Here is a 23,033-nt window from a genome sequence, read left to right as displayed (position 1 = left end):
TGAGGGTCAATCGTAAGTGATTTGATTCTATTTATAGTAACATTGTGTAATGTAGATTCGATGGCATCAGTTTTTTTTTAAGGATTAACCCTTAATGAGTGGATTATAATTATAGTAACATTGTAGATATGAGTGTCTAAGGGTTAATCGTAGGTGAATAAATTCTAGTTATAATAGCTTTGTGATGTACAGTTGATGGCGTCAGTTGTCTTAGAGTTAATTGTGAGCTGGCTCTATTTATAATAACATGTGGTTTAGAATCTATGGCTACGGTTATCTAAGGGTTAATAGTCTGGGATATTGTACGTTCTAAGTTTAACTTTTTAAAAATTTTGGCTAATTATCTGGATATGCAAGATTATCTATAAAATTGTGTGGGATAATCGTATAACCTAAATACAACTAATGAGAATAATTAAGTGTATTGTTGGTGCAGATAATCTATCCAGGATAAGTAATAGAAGCAAATCCTTATTAGTGATAGATGGGTCTGATACATACGTCGTACCCATATATTCGTTCATGGATAAGCTAATAGTTTAATATAGTATTCGAATTAGGGTTGGGGTTAAGGATTAATTAAAGTATCGTTATCAGCGATACCAACCAAACGAATACGTGGGTCTGGGTAACCAAAGTGTGCGAACAGGTGTTTAATCATCAAATAATGGCTATTTTTTTTTATTATTAATGAAAAAGTAAACGGATATTTCAACGAAAATGTAACCAGAATTATACTGTTTAAACTCTAATTAAATATGGGTAGAAGGATGAGATGGGGAGGGGGGGGGGGGGGTTAGAGTTGACCGAGTCAGTGATGCGGAAAGTCAATTGAGGGGAGGCAGGTGGGACGTTGGCGTAGGTCACCAGAGCGGGACGGTGTTAGAGTGTTTGACGTCGTCGGCTTTCAAGTTTACGTTTTACAAATTTTGTCTCCCTTGGTGTGTGTGTATGTGTGTGTGTTTGTGTGCGTGTTTGTGTGTGTGTGTGCGAGAGAGAGAGAGAGAGAGTGTATGTGTGTTTGTGTGTGTGTATGTGTATGTGTATATCTGTGTGTGAGTGTCGTTTTCGTATACAAGACACACAAAACCTGACATGTCAAGACAAGAATATACACCACTACATATATATGACACCAGAACACCCATGTAAACATGACACCACAACACCCTTGTAAACATGACACCAGTACCCCCGTAAAAACATGACACCACAACACCCATATTTCCACACAACACCCATGTAAACATGAAACCAGTACACCCATGTAAACATGACACCACAACACCCTTGTAAACATGACACCAGTACCCCCGTAAAAACATGACACCACAACACCCATATTTCCACACAACACCCATGTAAACATGAAACCAGTACACCCATGTAAACATGAAACCAGTACACCCATGTAAACATGACACCACAACACCCATGTAAACATGACACCACAACACCCATGTGAACATGACATTACAACACCCAAGTAAGCATGACACCACAACACCCATATTTCCATGACACCAATGCTTAGTCTATCAGTGGGCGTCGCCTTATAAACATCGGGTCGAGCTGACCTTCCCAATGTAAATATTGAGTCCATTCTCCCCACATGAACTGTGTATTATAAATATAGTTGTATCTTTTTTTTAAAGATGAACTTATTTTTTAACGCTGTTAAAAAAAATTGTGGTACACAACCTTCGCGACCTTAATTCGTCTCTATCTTGTAGGGTTCGGTAAAGTTCAAAGGTCACCATTAAAGGTTAATATACCCGTCGTTGTTTTTTATCAGCGCCGCTGGTGTAATGGGTTTCAAACTGTGTCCGTCTTTTTTCCATGTTCCTAGTTTTTCAACTCTTGTTTTATATACACACATGCTATTTTTTTATTACTTTATTAATATGCCGACTAGACATAGCACTTAAAATATAAATCAGTGGTTAGTTTATTTTCAATAGTCTTGTTTTGGTGTATAGGCTTGGTCGGGTCGGATAAGCTCATAGTTGCTGTACCGAAAAGTCCCGAGATCGATCCCCCGGCTCGTTAGCTGGGGACAGCTACTCTTCTAGGAGAGACAACTCCGAAATCAAACAACTGCTGCCTTGTAGTTTGTTCTTAGTTCCACTAACGCTTAGGGCAAATCCAAAAAGGAAAATCAGGCTGAAATCGGAGTCAATGGCCTATATGTCGTTAGACAAGTTGACACGTAATACAAAATCGTGTTCGTGGTAATCCTTTCCAACACTAGAATTGAAGAAGCATAAAAGAAAAGGTGAACATAATCTACACATAATAAAGAAAAAAAATATATTTAAAAAAAAAACAATAGGACTTATAAAAACAAAGAAAAAGAAGATCATATTTTTAAAAAAAATCAATCAAGACTCTACATGTACATATACAGCTTAGACAAGTAGTTCTAAAATCTGTCTTTACTGCCCCAATGTAAATATTTCAAGGCAAGTTTTGGGCATTGAGTTAATATTATGAGAATTACTGATAATACACTTCAAAAAATTCAATTCAGTAAAATAAAATAAAAAACCTAACTATTAATCATTTTCATGTCAGGGAAAATATGTTTTTCATATTCACGGTTAATGAAGTTGAGCGTATGTCACAAGCTTTGTTTTCTCTAGGACATCGATAAAAAGATCAATCAAATAACTAATACCAACACCCATTAATAAAGTGACAGAACAACCCCCCCCCCCCGCGCCCCCATCCCCATCCTTTATACAGACAGCAGACAATAACATTTACCCCGGTTGTCAACAGACAGACCCAAGACAACCCCAAACTCTATGACGTCAGTCGTTTATGTGCCGCCAATTTAAAACATGTGCTTTTTTCAGAACTTCGCCCTTGACCTTTAGCATTGGCCTGGGGTGTAAAAAAAAAGAGGTACAGTACACATCCCCCCTCTCCACCTTACACCCCTCTGTTCCATTTTGTGGCCTTATTTCGTCATATACTCCTTCCCTACTCCTCCCTGACCCCCGTGACTCGGTCCCATTTTCCCTTACTCACCCCCCCCTCCGATCCCAACCCCTTCCCGACCCCAATGTTCCTATTGCTGCTAACCTTCAACTCCCCAGCCTCCCCCCCCCCTCCCCAGTATGTTGCTAATTTATTAAGTCAATACGATTGTCTGTGGATTTTTAAAAAGAAAGTTTTTTAAAATTTTGCAATTTAGCAGCAATACTGGTTACGATACATACTATATTACAGAGACGTAGCGAGGGGGGGGGGGGGGTGCGGGGGGTGACATATGTCCCCGGGCGCCGACCTTAGGGGGGCGCCAAATTGAAAATTTGAGGGTGGGGGGGGGGGTGCAAATGAAAAGTTCGAGGGGGGGGGTGCAGGTGCAAATCGAAAGTTTGTCCCCGGGCGCCGGGAAGGGTCGCTACGCCTCTGCTATATTATGTGATATCTAACCTACCATAATGGTGCTCTTAGCAAAACAGGACTTCTCAGACAATGTGCTATGTACTTTTATTGTCCTAACTCAAACAAGACATATGCCTGTTTATTGCTGTGTCCTCTCGTAGTCCTGTTGTCCTACCAACGACAAAACACATTTCTGCTCACTCCTACCCTTCTCCTTGCTCTATTGGACCATAGCGGTCATGCATATTCTGATGCACAATTCACATATGCATGCATAAGGACCAGCTGGTTATTAAATACAAAATTCTGATGTTTTTGTAATGTGTAATTTGGAAAGTCCATTGTGTAATGTTCACAAATTTCTGCGCATGCGTGGTTAGTATTAACGTTTATTTTCTGAAACAACATGATGTTTTTGTGTCTCTTCTTTCAAACAGCTCTTGATTTAGTGAATAATATTTGTAGTTAAACAAAGACCTTCGTATAGTCAAATAGTCTAAAGGGAGAATGGATTATGTAAATGACGAATATTCAAATACATATTTATTTACAGAAACACGTGAGTTATAAAATGTGGGAATATCAGACATGAATGTGTGTTATTGCTTGTCTGTTATTAAATGTCTTGTTTTGACAGTCTGTTATTAAAATGTCTGGTTATTTAAGTCTGTTATTGAATATCTGGTTGACGTGGTTGAGTCGGTAAAGCTCGTGGTTGCTAAACTGAACAGTCTCGAGTTCGACCCCTCGGGCAGATGAGGCTCGTTAGCTGGGGACAACCACTCTTCTAGGAGAGACAACTCCAAAATTAAACAACTGCTGCCTTGTAGTTTGTTTTTGGTTGTATAAAGGCTATGGAATCAAATCCAAAAGAAAATCAGGCTGAAATCGGAGTCAATGGCCTCAATGGAGCATAACAAGTTGACAGGTTTACTTAATTGTGTTGGAGGGAATCCCTTCCAACAAAAAAATTAAAAACGAAGAAGAAGAATGTCTGCCGTAAAAGTCTGTTATTGAATGTCTGCATGGAAAGTCTGTTATTGCTTGTCTGTTATGACTGTCTGCTATTTAATGTCTGCCAAGACAATGCTTGTCTAGTATAACAGTGTTATTGGCTATTTGTTGAAGGAGTTGAGTGGTCGAGCAGTAGCTCATGCCACTGTCATTAAAGAATGTAGTTCAAACCTATCAGAATAAAAAAATCGTCTTGATTTAATATCTAAGGCATTCAACTCTAAGTAAGGTGGGGCGTTAACTCTGGCTTAACATTGAGTTAGTAGGCCTATAGCAGCCATGTATTCTGACTAAAATCTACTGCAGTATAACTTGTATATTTTCTAGCGTAGACTTGCATTAATATCAATGTATTTTTATCTACCTTCAAATTACATTTGTAAGCCCATTATAAATGTAATTGTCTAAGTGGTATCTAAAAGACCGCCGCAAAAAATTAACTGCCTTAGCTGCTAATTCCAATCAACGTTACCCTTGAACATGTCAAGACCATATATAATTACTTCTGCCCAATAAAATGTGTATGAACAACAAAATGTGCAACTCATCAGGCCAGCCCCTTGTGTTATCAATTCCATGTAAGTGCGTTGCTTACTCTAATCGCGTACTGATTACACTGGGTAGTCTAAATCCCGAAAAGAGAAAAAAAAAAAAAACTACCCAAGAACCTAACTCACAAGACGTTTTGATACGTTTGAGTTTAGACAATCATTTGCTTGAACTGAATCGGTATGTGTGTAGATGATTTATGGGAAGTAACTCCAATTCACGACCTAGTTGGGAAAAGTAAATACGAATTGACAAATTGCTGATCACACAACCCGTACATTGTAGTCAACAAAACATTTAATTTTCAATTATAATTTAGGCTACCTGCCGCATATTCTTCAATTCCTTAAGTGAATTTCACTTTCTTTATTGAGCTGTGCAGAGGCGTAGCGAAGGGGAGGGGCGGGGGAGGGGGGGGACACATGTCCCCGGGCGTCGACCTTAGGGGGCGCCAAAATGGGTTGGAATAATAAATTGAAAGCTTGAGGAGGGGTTGCAAATAGAAAATTTGAGGGGGAGTGGTGCAAATCGAAATCTTGAGTGGGGGGGGGGTGCAAATCGAAAGTTTGTCCCCGTGCGACAGGAAGGGTCGCTACGCCTCTGGAGCTGTGGTTTACTAAAAAATATATATTGCTTTGTTTTATAAATGTTGTTTTTGCATCTTGTTTTAATTTATCATATTAATTTCTCATATTCCCCTTTCAACAATCACCCCATTCTGTCTCCCAATACTCCTTCTGTATTCGCCTCTGCTTTAGTATGTTGTGTAAAAACACCCCATTCGGTCTCCCAATACCCCTCCTGTATTCGCCTCTGCTTTAGTATGTTGTGTAAAAACAATAAATTATGTCTTCCAATTCTCCTTCTGTATTCGCCTATGCTTTAGTATGTTGTGTAAAAACACCCAATTCTGTGTCCGAATACTCCTTCTGTATTCGCCTTTGCTTTAGTATGTCGTGTAAAAACAATAAATTATAATCATAATAAAAAAAGCGACGACACGTGACAACAGTTTTCGTGGCAAGTGTTAAAATCTGGCCAGCGACTTGTCAGTCGTTACAAATTAGGGACGCATGCGCAGTTGGCGTCACGGCGCGGAGCTAAACGAAGAGAACGTGCGCGCCGGGGAGCAGTGCGCATTAGGAACGCGCAGGGCAGATAAGCCGCTGTCGTCTGCTTCTCGTGGTGTACTACTTCACTTAACTACATTGTGTACACACTACATTGTGTACACTTAACTACTGAATGTAATTGCCTTGCTGTTGTTTTCGTTTCGGTGTGAAATGTGAAGAGTGGGGTGGAGGGGATGTAAATCTGATTAAAGGGGTCAAATTATGGCACTTTAAAGAACCCATTTTTTTTGGTGTGCAGGTATATTTTGCTTGTTAACTATCCTGCTCTTAATCATAGCTATAACCCTAGCCCCAACCAAAAGGCGTAACGGTCTATTTCGGCGCCCAGGGCGAACTATCAATTTCGCACCCCCTCCCCATATTATGCCCATACATGGCTATTCGCTTATGTTAAAAAGCGCCCCCACCCCTCTCAGTTGGAAAGCTCAAGGCGCTTTTTACTAGTCTCTTTGTTTTTTATTTTGGTGTCACACATTTGATGTAGAAAACAATTAAATAAGTCCGTAATACCAAGTAGCAGTCTTTTTTCTTTATTCTATATATAAATCAGTAATGAGCTTTTTACATTATTATCTACCACGTTTAGCGCCCCCTTAGGGTCGGCGCCCTCGGGGCGGTTGCCCTACCCGCTCTCCCCTAGTTACGCCTCTGCCAATGCCTCGATCATATTTTTTAACATGATCCTAACGCTGACCCTAACAAATATAGCGACAAAACACAACTGGGATACCACATTGCCCAAAAATGTGTTGACTAGAGAATAAAGTAGTAGGTCTATAGAGAAACCTTTTTAGGCCTATAATGACAAAATAAACGTGACATTATGGGATCGAGCGTCCCTTTAATAAGCAGTTTTTGTTGAGTAAGTACGCACGGGAATACTTTATACAATATTAATGAGTCCACTCAGTTTTAATAAGTACCTGTCTCAAGTTGGGGAAATAAAGCTATTGGACATTAATTGATCATGGTTGAGTTGACTATACGATAACTTTACAAAGTCTGCCTAAAAAGCATGTCGGGATTAAATATCGTGAAGTTTAAATTGTAGTACGTAAAATATTGTGTACACTGAATTGCTTCAAAATTTTAAAAAGCTTTGTTTTTATAAGCAACGAATTTATATAATAATGTATGTACTCTGTTCTGAAACACCCTTTTGTATAGTAAATGGTGTAAATCTTCAGCAGTGGTGTAAAGTATAATACTATAATGTAGAGCGTTTTTTTTTAATTCATGTGATGTCCATCTAGAAATAGGCAGACATAATAATATACACTCTAAGATGATTAAAATGCATAAATACACATGTCGGGTTGATAAGTCTTGACATCTAGATTAGGTTCTCTAATTAATTAATGTCAAGCATGTGCTGGTTAAAGACCAGTGCCAGCCCTCCCCCTGTCGTATGATTGCTATCTTGATTCACAGCGATATATTGCTGGCGATGGAAGAATGAAAAACGGAATGGATTCATTGTTTTATATTGTGTGTTTTTAGTACATTTGGCGATATGGTGAGGGGGAGAGGCGGTGGTGGTGGTGGTGGGGGGTGGGGGTGGTGGTGGGGGGGTGCTGTCACCGCTTGTAGGTTGTCACGTGTTGATAGCTTGATAATGTTGATAGGTTGATAATGTTGATAGGTTGATAATGTTGATAGGTTGATAATGTTGATAGGTTGATAATGTTGATAGGTTGATAATGTTGATAGGTTGATAATGTTGATAGGTTGATAATGTTGATAGGTTGATAATGTTGATAGGTTGATAATGTTGATAGGTTGATAATGTTGATAGGTTGATAATGTTGATAGGTTGATAATGTTGATAGGGGCCAAGATAATGACCGTCGCTGGCTACAGTTGGCAGCACCCCTGGGGTAGAGGGGTGGGGGAGGGGGGGTGACATTGTGTTGGGTATAGTACGCTAAGAACTTTCTGCTGACATGAATATGGGGGTATGACCTGGACGCTGTGATAGACCCTCCCCCCCCCCCTTAACCCTCCCCACAATAAGGTAAACTTAATAAGGAAAATATTTGTTTATTCGTGCTCAGCACTTTTGTATAGTCTGGCCTTGAAATAAATGTATAATCTGGTGAAATAATTTTGCGTTTTCTTATTACCCTCACAATGTATTTCTCATCAAGTTTCACATTATGGTTATCATCCAGAATGTAGCCTATATATACGAGTGTGTATATATATATATATATATATATATATATATATATATATATATATATATATATATATATATATATATATATATATATCTAATATATAAAGCTCAGTTCTGTATGTAACGCATATGTTTGTCGATGGTCTTGGATGGATTTAAGTGTGAGACAATTAGCGTGCGCATTTGTCTAAATTTATGAGTTAAAAAATTACTATTGAAAGTGTTGGGAAATCATTTTCATTTTTCAAATTACAGTAATAATTGTCGGCATGTTCATTTAACACAAGTTTTAAAAAAATATCATCTTTTACAACAATTCTAATCATGTCTTTATTCAGTCCTATAGCACTTACTTCCCTTTGATAAATTAGGAAAACACAATTACTTCCCTTTATAAAACCATTGCATTTTGTGGAAAAGTATTTACTTTTTAATTACTTTGTTTTGGTGTTGGGAAAAAAAAATAATTACATAATTAGCGGGGATTGATCAAGTGCAAATGTTGTAGGTATTTTACGGATAAGCTTGGAGTATTATAATTGTTCATCAAATTGAAACAGGCGCGTTCGTTTAAGTGAGTGCAAAAGACTATGAATAAGTTGGGGTACTATCGTCGTTCATTAAGCTAAAACAGGTGATTCCGCCCCGGGCGTTTATGTTCGCGTTAGTGTTTTCTTTGTGTTTAGGTGGGTTTGCGTTAGTGGTTGCATTTTGATTTGGTTCGTTTTTGTTCTTTCTTTTTTCGTTTTTGTTTGTGTTTTTTTCTTTGGGTTTGTATTTGTGTTTTTGGTTGGTTTTGCGTTTGGATTTGGTTTGTTTTCGTTTGCTTTTTCGTTTTTTTTTTTTTTTGTTGGTATTGGTGTTTGTGGTTGGGTTTGTTGTTAGGTTTTTGTTTTCGTTTGTATTTGTAGTTGTGTTAGCGTTATGTTTGCGTTTCACACAGGTAATGGTCTTTAACAGAAAGGTTTTTCACAGAAGCCAGAGCAGGGCCTGGCCGGGACGGCTAGTATATATATATATATATATATATATATATATATATATATATATATATATATATATATATATATATATATATATATTTCTGTTTGAGTTCTTATATAGGGATATACATTTATTTTATTTTTAATGTATGTAAAGGTGTACTGGAAAGTATCCTACATGTCGTAAATGTTTATGCTTCAAGTACATTGAACTTAAACCCACATCAGACGTCAATGTGAACGTCTTTGATATAAAACTTATTAATATTTGTTTTTAGACGTGACCGTCCTTCACCTGTGTCTCCATGACCCCCCCCCCCCCCCACCACCCTGCCTCCCGCCACCTTACCCACAATTGTGAAATGTTTCCCTATCTCTGGTGGTAATTGAAAGAGGTTGTTTCAGTTATTGTTAGGGTTAGGTTCGGGTGTTAAAAAAATACATCGTGGGATAAACTCGACCTTTTAATGGAAGCAGATTTCAGGTTTATATTTCAGCGGTGAAGTTTTGAAAAAAAAAAGTTTGTCTCAATGTCATGCACGGCACTGGCATATGGCTGGAGTTTTGTAGAATAACGTTAGAGGTTCCAATCTGTATTGGCCAGCTGTTGCATATATATATATATATATATATATATATATATATATATATATATATATATATATATATATATATATATATATATATATATATATATATATATACATTTATATATATATATATATATATATATATATATATATATATATATATATATATATATATATATATATATATGTAGGTGTATGTACTGATATATTTGTATATATATCAATATAATTATCTATATATATATATATATATATATATATATATATATATATATATATATATATATATATATATATATATACATATATATATATATATATGTATAATTATATATGTATGTGTATGTATTGATATATTTGTATATATATATATATATATATATATATATATATATATATATATATATATATATATATATATATATATGTATGTGTATGTATTGATATATTTGTATATATATATATATATATATATATATATATATATATATATATATATATATATATAATGTGTAGATCCCTCCTACCAGCATTCATTGTTCTACCATAAGCTGTTACACGTATGCCTACAGCACACACATAGTCACATACATAAACCATCTCTCCTACATAACGCGTTCAATATGAGAGACCCTACTTAATAGCTGTCCACTGGATTAAAGCTACATAAACCCAGTTCATTAACTTGTATTATGCTCCCTCTACCGACACGTGTAAAACAGGCCCCGATGAATACATTAATAACATTAGTATAATCCGACGGCATATTACAGTTTATGACCCGCGGTCTAGTGGTAGGGGATAGTGGATGCGCCGGTGATGCTTATTTAAATTTGGTCGTGGTTTAAAATTATTTTGGCTTTTTTTTCTTTTAATGTAGTAAGACACGTTGTATTTGTCGTTAATTTTAGTTGTTGGGAACTTGGTGTCCATTTCGAATTTAAATTTTTGTCTAAATAATTTATCATCCTTCGACTTTTTCTTTTTATAAAATTTAATGTTTGTTTTTTTTAAAGTAAAAGAAATAATTAAAAATATAAGTTTTCCTCTTAAATCCCTAAATTTTCAGCATTACATGTAATAAAGTTTGCTTTAGAAATATTACTTTGTTTATTTATTTTATACTATAAGCAATATCACGTTTAAAAAAAACTGAATGCATAATTTTCTAGTTTGGAAACATAATCTTATTTTTTAATTTGAATATTCAATTTTTTTTAAACCATAATTTTTTGTCGTTTTATTATATTTGAATATCGCAAATATAACTCAAAGGAAAGTATAGAAACAAATAAGGTTCTTAAATGTATTTACGTAAAAAAAGTAGAATTTACCATTCATTATTCGTTTTTTTTCTTTGTGCGAGGTGATGAAGATATTAAATAGCCGATTAATAGCGTTTCGCGATCAAGTGAGAAAGGGACAGCATTAAGACAGGGGGAGTAATTATGTTAATTAAGATAATTTATTCCTGGCGAGCTGATTTCAACACAGGCCTGCGTGGAATATTGTCTTGTCATTCGATAAGGTTCGACTGTCCAGGTTTTTTACAAACTTGTGTCCAATTTGGATGTGTGTTGCCAATTTGTGTTTTTTATTTTGAAAATTGCCAGTTGATGCTACAACTTTGACGTAGGTAGAGCCAGTTGGTCAGTTGGATAGAGGAAGGTTTGGGTTAGGGACATTTCTGTTAAGTTGACCTGTTCTGTGTGAGTTGATGCGTGGCGGACCGCGTGTTTTTAATGCCTGGTTGCTGATCGTGTCGTTGGTGTCGGGTGTCGGGGGTGAGGGGTTGATCCCCAGGTGCTAGCTGATCTCACTATTTTCACATTTATGGACTTTGTGCTAGTCTCACTATTTCACATTTATTGTGTTGTTCTGGATTCAATATTTTCACATGTATGGATAAAGTACAGGTTACTATTTTCAGAATTATAGCCTTGTGCGGTCTCACTATTCTCACATTTATAGCGTTATGTAGTCTCACTATTCTCACATTTATGGCGTTGTGCTAGTCTCACTATTTTTACATTTATGGTGTTGTGCGGTATCACTATTTTTTGACATTTGAGGACGTAGAGTTGGTCTCATTTCTCAAGCGGTTACACTATTAGGTCTCACTCATTAGTGAAGTCTAATTAAAAATTGTGATTATAGGTATTTAGAAATGTGTTCTTTCTCTGGATTTTTCCGATGTGCTTGTGTTACGTGTATAAATCTTTGACTGTTCCAATATGCGTTTAGGCGATCTGATTTATAGTATAAGTGGTGTAAAGTAGAACATTACTCGTATGGTTTGTTTGATAATAATTAACATTGATATTTGTAGTGATTAATTTAAAATGTAGATATTTTTAAAATCATTAAATACCGTCATTAAAAAAAAAAGTTTTGCTTTTGTACGATGTAGTTTTCATATAGAGAGTTTGTTGCCTTAGCTTTCGATTTGCTTTTAATTAAGCAGTTTAGCTATAACTAAAACTATACACTATTCCCTGATATCATCAGAGTGATGTCCCCTGTTTGCGTGCTAGCTTCCCTTTGATTTCTAAACTTGCTTGTACATAATATCCCCCTCGTATACCTGTAGCCTAGCGTTATTTTCACGGTCGTTTCTGTTATCTACCTGTTGTCTTTGAGTCCACGTTCGTCATCCGTCAGTAATTAAACATGATTAAACCAACAGTCAATGTTAGTTTGACCTCATGGCCGTCCGCTTGTTTAGAGCCTGTGTCTGTTGGATGGCAATGTTAGGACAGGAGTTGTTTGATACAGGTTTGAAGATGGGTGTACTAAATGACCGGGTATTACAGTACGCAGGTTAGATGGGGGTGTGGGAGGGGGGTAAGATTTTCGGTTTTTATGGGTGTCGAACTTACAGGAACAGTTATATCTGCTATGTGTGTGAATGTATGCCGGCGTCATGCTAATTAAACATAGTTAGTCAATAAACGTTTAGTTTAATTGAGTTGGTATAAGTAAATTTTCTTTTGGCTTATAAAAATAGTTTTCATTCATAACATACATATTTTTTTTGAAGACTCGTCATCACGAGAAAAATTATGTTAATTTATAATACGGTTATAACAGATGTAAACACCATAATGTAGGCGTATATGATTTTTTATCAAAAGATGACATTATAACTAAAGAGGGAAATTTTAAATGGGATGCATGACTAATTTACATATTAATTAGTCACAACATGCAGAGTTATCTCTCCTAATGCACCACGATTATCGTTCCTTACAAAGCAGTCCCTACCTTCCAACAACGATTGTCCCTCTAAAACAAAATGTCCCTTCTTACTATGATTGTTCCTTAATACTAAATTCTCCCTCCAAGCAACATTGTTCAATCACAGTTCATTGTCTCTTCTAGCTATGACCCCCCCCCCCCCCATCACTTCCAAATCGCATCTCCCGACCGCTTCCAACCACCCCACCAAATCCTAACCCTAATCCTCACATCCCGCTGAGTTTGACGATAAACCTCAGCTTATAACCCCGGGTTAACCGTCACTGCACGGCTAATCCGATTACCGCTAGAACCGGGAACCGGCTACGTCCACCTGCTAACCGTGAAAAAAAGCCGGACCTCCGGAGTCTGACATGACCTTTTGACCTTCAACACCGCAATAAAAAGTTGAATTTTGGGTTAACACTAAAATATATTATTAAAGTAGTTATAACATTCAGTGACTAATGTCTAGACCAGGGGTCTCCAAACTTTTCAGTCCGAGGGCCGCATTAACTATCAAACTTCAGTTCGGGGGCCAGTTTCTTCCAGGCATGTCTTTGATTTTTCTGGACAAAGTTCCTCAGACATCACGAACAAACGTTTTTTCAGTGGACAAAAAGATCTCCGCGGGCCGGATGAGAGGACATCGCGGTCCGCATCCGGCCCGCGGGCCGTAGTTTGGAGACCCCTGGTCTAGACTATATATATATATATATATATATATATATATATATATATATATATATATATATATATATATATATACATATATATATATGGTGTTGAATGTTTAAAACTACTCAAATTTAACTTTTCGGGATTCAATGTGTGAATGATATATTTAACTTGTAAAAAAACAAGATCAGGAAATACGAAAAATTCACACCTTTGACATTAAGTGCAAACCATATTGTGAGTTTTGTCATATATCAAAGGTTGTCTGACATGTGCCATGTATTTCCTGACATGTGTCATGTAATTTCTGACATTTGTCACATGTTTTATTGACACGGGTCACGTGTTCCTGACATGATTCAAGCACGCACTGACACGCGTCACTGTGTGTCATGTGTCACAAACTATCTGTCACACGTGTGCCATTGACGCCTGCATTCATTCCCCAAACCGCTGCTTCCCTTGTCGATCAAAGCCTGCTATCCCATTAGCGTAAGCTTTTGTCTTGTATCGTGCATTTTTTTTGTTGAAATAATCCACACATCTCTCTAAATTTAAATTATCCCACCCAACACCTAATGCTAATTACGTTTTATCCACGAATACATGCGTTCAATGTTCGTAGCTTACATGCTTACATCGATAGGCGGTTGTAATTGTGTTCAGTTTGACCTTTTGCTTAAGAGAATAAATTAATATTAACTAAATCAATTAATTTTCTGTTATGAAAAAAAAATCAACTTTTTATTTTTTTATTTCTTTTTTTAATTAATTTTTTTTTTTTTAAATTATTTTTTTTTTTTTTGCAAAAAGTGAAATTTACGTTTGTTTACTATCATTTTAACCGTAACCTTCAATGCATGGGTTTATCAGCTGAGTTGGGCTCGAACCTGTTATCCCATCATGCGTAGCGTCAAAAGGTGACCCGCTTCTGTTGACCTACTCCCTGACTTCCCATTCTATCTCGGCCACGCTTCAGTGATTTCCTATCACACAAACGTTGATACGCTCGGGTGCAAAAGTAAAATATTTATATAGCATGACGTCAGAGATTTTTTTTCTCAAAAAAAAAAGGAAAAAAAAAACAACTCCGGATACGAGATGTAAGATATTAAAGTCTTAAACACTAGCTTTATATACCTGTTGTGGCGTTGTGGGGCTTAATATATAAAAACTATGATCCGGAAACCATGGAAAGCGTCTCGTCGCCGTCGAGAATCTCGCGAGAGTACTTCGTTTCAACAAGTACTATGACATATATATATATATATATATATATATATATATATATATATATATATATATATATATATATATATACATGTATAGAAAGATGATTGACGCCGTAATGTTACAGTTGTTAGTGCCGGGTATTGAAAGGTCTAGAATTCTCTCGTCAATTTACCACAGAAACTCCTGCAGCGCCAGGAGCCACCGCGGCCCATAGACACCGCTCGGCGGGCGGATACACACAACACACACACACAATACACAATTTACACCTCGTGTTGCTACCGTAAAACCTCCAAAGTAAAGCGCCTGGCTCCCGTTTACTTACGTGGAACGAATCAAATGTGATAAAGTTGTCTTGACATTGTGGGACTGAATCTTGGTCTAGTTTGTTATGATGATGACGGGGAGGGGGGAGTATGGGCCCAGCGAACTGTTAAAACCGCAGATGGGGTGGGGGATAGAAGGGAGGGAGGGGGGGAGAGTGTGACAACCGCCGGCTGTGGGGCGAGGTTGATAAAAAGGGAAATAGAAAAAAATGGCAGCTGTAACTCGCAGACGTCGATACGGAGAGCGGAGGTTTACATGTTGTTGTGTAAACTATTCGCACAACTGTTGTGTGGCGCCGTGACGAGTATCAGAACGTGTGTATACTGTGGCTATTTTCACGAATTTTGTGTGGCGCAGCTGTTATCTCAGCTGTTAATGTGTGGTGACTATTATCACAATTTTTTGTGTGTTGGTGACTATTATCACACCTTTTTGTGTGCGGTGACTATTATCACAACTTTTGTGTGCGTAGACTGTGTCCAGTACATATACTTCAGAATTTGGAGTTCTAAAGTATGTGACTAAAAAAAGAATCAAGTACGAATTAAGCATTCCATTTAAATCAAGTTATTTATTTTTTTAAATTTTGATAATTCCAAGAGGTTCTTTATAAATATTCCAAATTCAGTGTATACTTAGTTTATTCTTAGCTATGAAGTCATCGTTCAGATAGGGGAGATAATTTGAGTATTTTGTTCCACATGAACCACGACTTACGTCCCTTGATTGTGGAAGTACCACTCGTTAAGGCTTTAAGACAACTCGTGGGTGCTTTAGAGTGACGAGTAGCAAGAACTGGAGTGTGAGAAGTGGCACAGGCATAAAAAATGTTTGCGGTCAAGTTGGTCTATATTGGTGTCAGCGTGGACTATTTCTCATGTTTCTATTCAGCGTATTGTAGTTTTCTAAATTCGTATTTTCGAGATTTCTTAATTTAAAAGGTTAATCCTATTCCGGTTGTTAACTAAAACAAATATTTTGAGTTTGGGGTCGGTAAACTTTAGCTTTGAGTAAAATTCTAATTAATGATTAGATCAAAACAAATCAGCTTAAATCGGTTATGGATTCCACACCGAAAAAATCGAAACAAACTTTCTTTTCTTTACTTTCTATGTCAGAAAAAAAAGCCCCAATCAAAACAAATATTAAGTTTAAATTTAAATACTTCTTGCAAAAGCTATGATTTTGCAACCCTTAACCTCAGTCTTAAACCTTAACCCCAACCTGATTAACTTTAATTCCGGGATCTATTTTGAAACAAAACATCGATACAAATACAAATCCAGTGTTTTCATGAAAAACTTAAAAGTTAATTCATCAATTAAAGGCGAAATAAAGTTGTTTAAATGTTAAACTACAATTAATACAACTTTATTGATTTCCATTTAGGCCCAAATGTTTCTCAGAGTTTCTGTAACATTTCTTTCTTATTTTAACAGATCAGCTTAGCAAAAAAAAAATGTTTTTCAATGTATCCATTAGTTTTTTCCCTTTATTAGTACGTAGCTGTGATATTCATATCTCCAACTATTGAATTGTTCCGTACTGCTGTTATAAAAAAACAAACTATATGCCTAGTTTTTAAATTTTCCGTCGCGTCCTCAGCAGCCATAATTCATGTGATTTCAAGTGTGAAATAAAAACACCGGATGTTTTGCTAGACCGTACGGAACAAAAACACATTTTACATATCAATAACAAGAGTTTATGAGATGGAGGCGTGATCTACGTTTTATGTACAATTTTAAAACCTTTCCGTGGATTCTAACTTAAACCGTTGATCGATTGATTGATTTTCTGAAGATTCGGGGAATTGTTCCATTATCATGTAGTAAACACATTTAAATGTGTTTTTGGATACATAATATATTGGGAAAAAGTAATTAATTATCGTGATATTAAAATGTTCTGTTTTGGACTGCGTCAGTTTTTTTATGTAACGGCAAGTTTTTCGCTTCTTGATTACAAATTATTAAAAATACTCGCTCGTTGATTGCTGATTACTTTACTAATTAACTTGAAAATGATGTGGTTCATTATCTTATCAATTACAAATTTTTAGTGTGACTAAACTTAACCTGGCAAACAAACAATAATGTTTTAAAATTTTTAATTAACACATTTACGTGCGTATTTGATAGATAAGGCAATGGTATTTTCCACGTTTGAAATGAAAACAGATTAAAAAAAACAACTTTGGTTATGATTAAACATAGACAGAGATAGGGTTAGGACTAACGTTGGGGGTAGACGAAGACAGTGATCAAATGTATAGGGTTAAATTATATATAACTGTTGGTTAAGGATATTCATATGGGTATGTTATATAATATGTACGCCATCCTCAATGCTTGGGATATGTTTGTGTTACACATCGGTATGGTGTCATATATGACCATTAACATATAAAGTTTGTCGATTCGTTGTCCCGTGGTTTAAAAACCGACTTAAATGGTTTTGATGTTTGGAAAATCTATCCATTCCAAATACACCACCAGTTTACCGTCTCCAGAAAAAGCTTACCCTCAGCGTAAAGATACGTAACTCTGCCTAGCTTTATTTACTTTTTAACTGGGACTTTAACCCCAGGCTCATACATGACCTTGATGTAACCCCCCCCCCTTCTTCCCCACAACCACCTGACCTGGAGTCTTCAAACCACCAACACAAAAAATGTTTTTAGTATTTTCTTTACACCAAACGTAAGCCGCCGTATCCGTTTCGCATCATTAAACAAAGTAAAAAAAAAGTCTCACCAATAAATTTCAATACATTTGACGTCAGGGGTAGGTAAATAATCTAACCTGATAAAAGAGGAGGAGGGATGGGGTGGGTTAGTAGGGTAGTTCCCAGACGTAACGTGGTGTACAATTACTTTTAGATTAACTTACATCTCAAGAACTAGCTAACTTTCATGGTACTAAAACCAAAATGTCTTAAGGTAATTCACACATTCGGTGACTTGTCTAGAAACTTTGACTTTTTTTCTTTAAATTCTCTGGGGCACTTTCTTATATATATATATATATATATATATATATATATATATATATATATATATATATATATATATATATATATATATATATATATATATATATGTATATATATGAGTATACCTATATGAGTGTATATGTATATGTATATATATATATATATATATATATATATATATATATATATATATATATGTCTGCCTGTATGCGTTTGCGTATGTAGGCCTACATAGGACTGCTATATGCAGTACAGAAGGCTAAACGTCCCGATGTTTCTGATTACCAGAGTCGAGATATGGGCCAAAGATTTCTTAAGTTGGTTTTTATCGGAGTGAAGATGTTGATGTGCTCCTATGAACTTGTTTAGTGCTGTCGTTTGTAATCAGCTGAGGCGGGAGAGTGTTTTACTCGGTCCTGTTCGACTGTTGGAGTATTTACCCTGTGGTCCGCTTGTGGTCTTTGTGGTCTCTAAGGATGGCCCGTGGCCGTATATATTCTGGGTTCGATGTCTTGTTTTGTTAAAATAAAATTCGTCCCCGGATTTGTTTGGTAATTAGTTTTTTTTTGTTTCTTCTGGTTGTGTTTAAAATTCGGTTAGTGTTACATATTCATTTTAACGAATTCAGTTTTCTTGCGCGTCCGCAGAATAAGTTTTTTCAGTTTTTCATCTTTTATGAAACCTTAATTTTTTCTTGCTTAGTTTACTGTGTAGAGTGGAACATAAATTGTGAAGGAATATCAAGAAATGAAGTGACTTCAAAACTAGAAATTCATAAACAGTTTAATTTCAAACGTGAAATCATCTTATTCAGTATTATACATATATATCAAGAACAGAGTTAACCCTTTCAAATCCAGGACTTTGTCACAGTAATACACGTTGAGTGCAATCTAGTCATACCATTAACCCTTTCAAGACAAGCTTTAAACGTGTTTAATTTATAATTTAATTCCAACTTGGACTTAAAATTGAAGTTCATCAGTCGGAATAGAAATTGTGTATTTGATTTGTCAATATCAAGAACTCAAGTGTTCAGAAGTTTCCAGAATTATTCCGTAACATGCCAACATTTTGTTAACTAAACATTGTTAGCGCGAAAAAATTCTGAAAAAAATTACTTTAAAACTTTGGAAGGTGTTAAAGAAGATACACGGAAAGCCAAAACATTGTTTACCAACACATCACAACTATTAAGTAATCGGAAGAAAGGAGAAACAAGAACTTCATTAAAATTTCTCCGGAGAAAATAAACGGGAAACGCTAAAATATAGATCCACTAGCCAGCCCGTTTTGCGTGTATTAGACTAAGGGTGAAACCTTTCTGTCCAGTGTGTCGTTGACCTGTCGTTAAAAACGGATCCAGCCATCATGATCATGACAAACACTCTCGCTGCCATCCCCCTGTCCCCAGTCTCCCCCACACTGTCACTCAGTCCTATAGACCTGTCGAAATGCAGCGAATCGGAACTGGGGCTTTTCCTCTCTCAAAGGTAAGTTTTAACTTTTTTTTTTGGCACCTATTTTATACCACGTCAGCATGCTTGCATTGTGTTTAGACATTAGTGATATAAACACTGTTGTTGAGATTGCGTTGAATATATTTGAAACAGAATATTGGGGAGAATAGCACGACTCTAATTGCCTCACCAGAGTCGCATTATACCCAATGTTTTGATGAATAATACTAAGGTGTTTCAAGCTCCCCACCCCTACTCACATAGACAAACAGTGTATTATAATTGAATCATCTAAATAAGCTAGCACTTAAAAATCCAAAATAAGGTGCACCCTTGGGTAAACAGGCCATTTAAAAAAAAAATCTAATTAATTGACGTTTTAATTCATATGGTTTTAAAAATAACAATCTGTTTAAAAAAATTATTTTTAGTATTTTATAAAGGGACACACGCAAGCCAAGTATTTGGCTAATGATTTTGGGTCGGGATCTGAAATACAAGCGTATGACCCCGGTCATTGGGGTCGGGATAAGACATAAAACAAGTGTTTATTGGGGTCGGGGTGTGAACTAACACAAGGATCTGACACCAATTTAGGGTTGGGGTCTGAAATAACAAAGCACCTGACCCCACTTTGGGGTCGGTCGGGGTCTGACATCCACCATGAACACCTGTATTGGACCAGCCATGTTGTAACACATCACAACCTTGAAGTTATCTGAAGAGGATACTCGAAGATAAGAGGATAAGTGTAATGATACTCCAGATAACACATGCGGTCTGTAGTGTTTATTTGGTCACCTCATTCTAACACCGGCAATTGCCCTTAAGATGGACATACACACATACAGTTATATACATACGTATATGTAAATACAAGTCATATATATATATATATATATATATATATATATATATATATATATATATATATATATATATATATATATATATATATATATATATATATATATGTATTGCTAACATTTTAAAACGAAGTGCTGTTCATTTGTAACGCCACCTTAACTGTCATAGTGAATTGGAAGGGGGTGTAACTATTTGAAAATAAACCAAGTGTGACAAGATTTTGATAAAACAAAATTTACGACGTTTTTTACAAGAGTTCTACCCCTCACAATACAAGATTGTTTAATACTTTTTAATACAAATTTGACCCCCCCCCCTTGTTTACAAGATTTCTTACCCGTTATTTACATAATTTTTCTGGCCACTGTGTACAAGACTTTTGACCCCTTTTTACAAAATTTGACCCCGACTTAACAAGATTTCCGACCCCTTTTCACTTGATACTCTTGTTAGTTTTTTCATCGAGGCAAAAGGCTAAAGGTTAAAACAATGGCTTAATCTACTAGATAAATTCGGGCATGTTTGCACAGGTAGAGGGTCGCTATCAAGCATCCCCTTCGCCCTACTCCGTCTGTTTATCGTAGTTATGGGAGTTACGTCCCTTATATTTGTTCTAAAGAGGCGTAGTTCAGCAAGGGAGAGCATCCATCATCTTTGTTAATGAATCCTTTACTTATTCATATATTGTTTCAAATGACAGGAATATGCATGCAAAATGCTAAAGCAAATATAATAGTAGCAATCACAACAAAAATTGATTACAGTGTGTTAATTAAGTGACAATTATTAAACATTGTGATGAGTATCTAGGTTTTGATAAACCATACTCATATTTTGGTAATAGCTGGTATATCTAAACAACAAGAATAATGTGTAAATCCTAAAAACTGATACATGCGCATAAGTTAAACTTTAAAACACAAGAATAAAACACTCTCAACAGTCGGTACTCATTCGGTTAGTTGTTTTTTTTTTCATCTGACCGCGCGTGCATAAACCGTTTAACCCCCCCCCCCTTTCCGCCCGATGAGTATGAGTAGTGAGCACTCATACGACGTGCACAAGCCGTTTATCCCCCCCCCCCCCCATGAGTGTGAGTACCCATGTGGTGATGACAGAGCTACCACTGGTCAGACACCAATGTTAATCCTAACTCGCAGACCCCCCCCCCCCCCCCTCCCCCCACCACCTGAGACTTAAATGAGGGAAGGAGAGTGTATTAGCAGAGGGGCTGGATACATTGAGAGAAGGGTTGGAGCCGGTGATGGGGGAAAGACACTATTCGGAAATTACTATTACAAAATGGGAAAATCAGAATTATCTACTCGGGCAGATGAGGCTCGTTAGCTGAGGACAGCCACGCTTCTAGTAGAGACAACTCCAAAATGAAACAACTGCTGCCTTGTAGTTTGTTCTTGGTTGGACAAAGGCTATGAAAGCAAATCCAAAAAGAAAAGCAGGCTGAAATCGGAGTCAATGGCCTCACTGGCGCATAACCATTTGACCCGTATCCTTAATTGTGTTGGAGGCTTGGTCGAGACGGCAAAAAGCTCATGGTTGATTTTTTCGAAATAGTCTCGAGTTCAAACCCACTGGCAGATAAATCTCGATCCCTTTCAACACTAAAAATTAAGAACGAAGAAGAAGAAGAAGAAATTTTTTTTTTGCTTACTCACAAAACAACGAGTCTTGTAAATTTTAATATGTCTACTTTCTCTAAATTTAATTAGTTTATCATTAAAAGTGAATTTGTAGTTTTTTTTTTAATAGCCATCAGAACAGTAGAGTTACGTACCTAGAGTGTTTTTCTACCTGTATCACTGTTTGAGTTATGCGCGTTTATTTTGAGTTTGCGTTAAGGCTAGTGCCAAAGCTAAGACACTGATGAGTTCAGGACTCAGCTTAACATAAGGATTAAGCTTAGTGCACAGCCAAAGTAGCGATACTATCTAAAAATAATAGACTTTATCCTTTCAAGTCAGTGTGTCAACTAGACCAAAATTTCATTCAATTTTAAAAATGTGATAATTTTTTTTTTTTGTATGAACACGATTTGCATTTCATCCTTTCAACCGTTAATGTCAGTGTTTCAATAACTAGACCCACATTTCATTCGATTTGATAATTTTATTTATTTATTTATTTTTTGTTTGAACACTATTTGCATTTTATCAATAACTAGACCCAAATTTCATTCAATTTTTTAAAATATGATCACTTTTTAATTGATATGAACCTCGATTTGCATTTACATTCTTTAAACCGTTAATGTCATTGTGTCAATAACTAGACCCAAATTTTATAAATTTTTTTAAAACGTGACAATAATTATTTTTGGATGAACACGATTTGCATTTTCATCCTTTCAACCGTTAATGTCATTGTGTCAATAAACT

General features: G+C 36.1%; 1 protein-coding gene across 5 annotated transcripts in view; it reads left to right on the top strand.

Moving 5' to 3' along the window:
* Positions 1 to 23,033, top strand: part of LOC131941062 (receptor-transporting protein 3) — a 51,069-nt gene that overhangs the window by 4,224 nt on the left and 23,812 nt on the right. For 2 of the 5 annotated variants that reach the window (XM_059300040.1, XM_059300041.1), the window contains exon 2: positions 19,013 to 19,803. In XM_059300040.1, the coding sequence (XP_059156023.1) occupies positions 19,682 to 19,803 (122 nt within the window). In that variant the 5' untranslated portion in view covers positions 19,013 to 19,681. Of the gene's footprint in view, positions 1 to 11,449; positions 11,474 to 16,019; positions 16,174 to 18,683; positions 18,862 to 19,012; positions 19,804 to 23,033 lie in introns of those variants that run through there. The other 3 variants (XM_059300042.1, XM_059300043.1, XM_059300039.1) reach the window with 3 other exon arrangements.

The sequence above is a fragment of the Physella acuta genome, unplaced genomic scaffold (assembly GCF_028476545.2).
Source record: "Physella acuta isolate Inbredline_101_S28 unplaced genomic scaffold, ASM2847654v3 ptg000344l, whole genome shotgun sequence".
In the NCBI taxonomy this organism is placed as follows: Eukaryota; Metazoa; Mollusca; class Gastropoda; family Physidae; genus Physella; species Physella acuta.
Note: the sequence above shows the minus strand (reverse complement) of the source record. Positions and strands in the feature narration are given on the sequence as shown.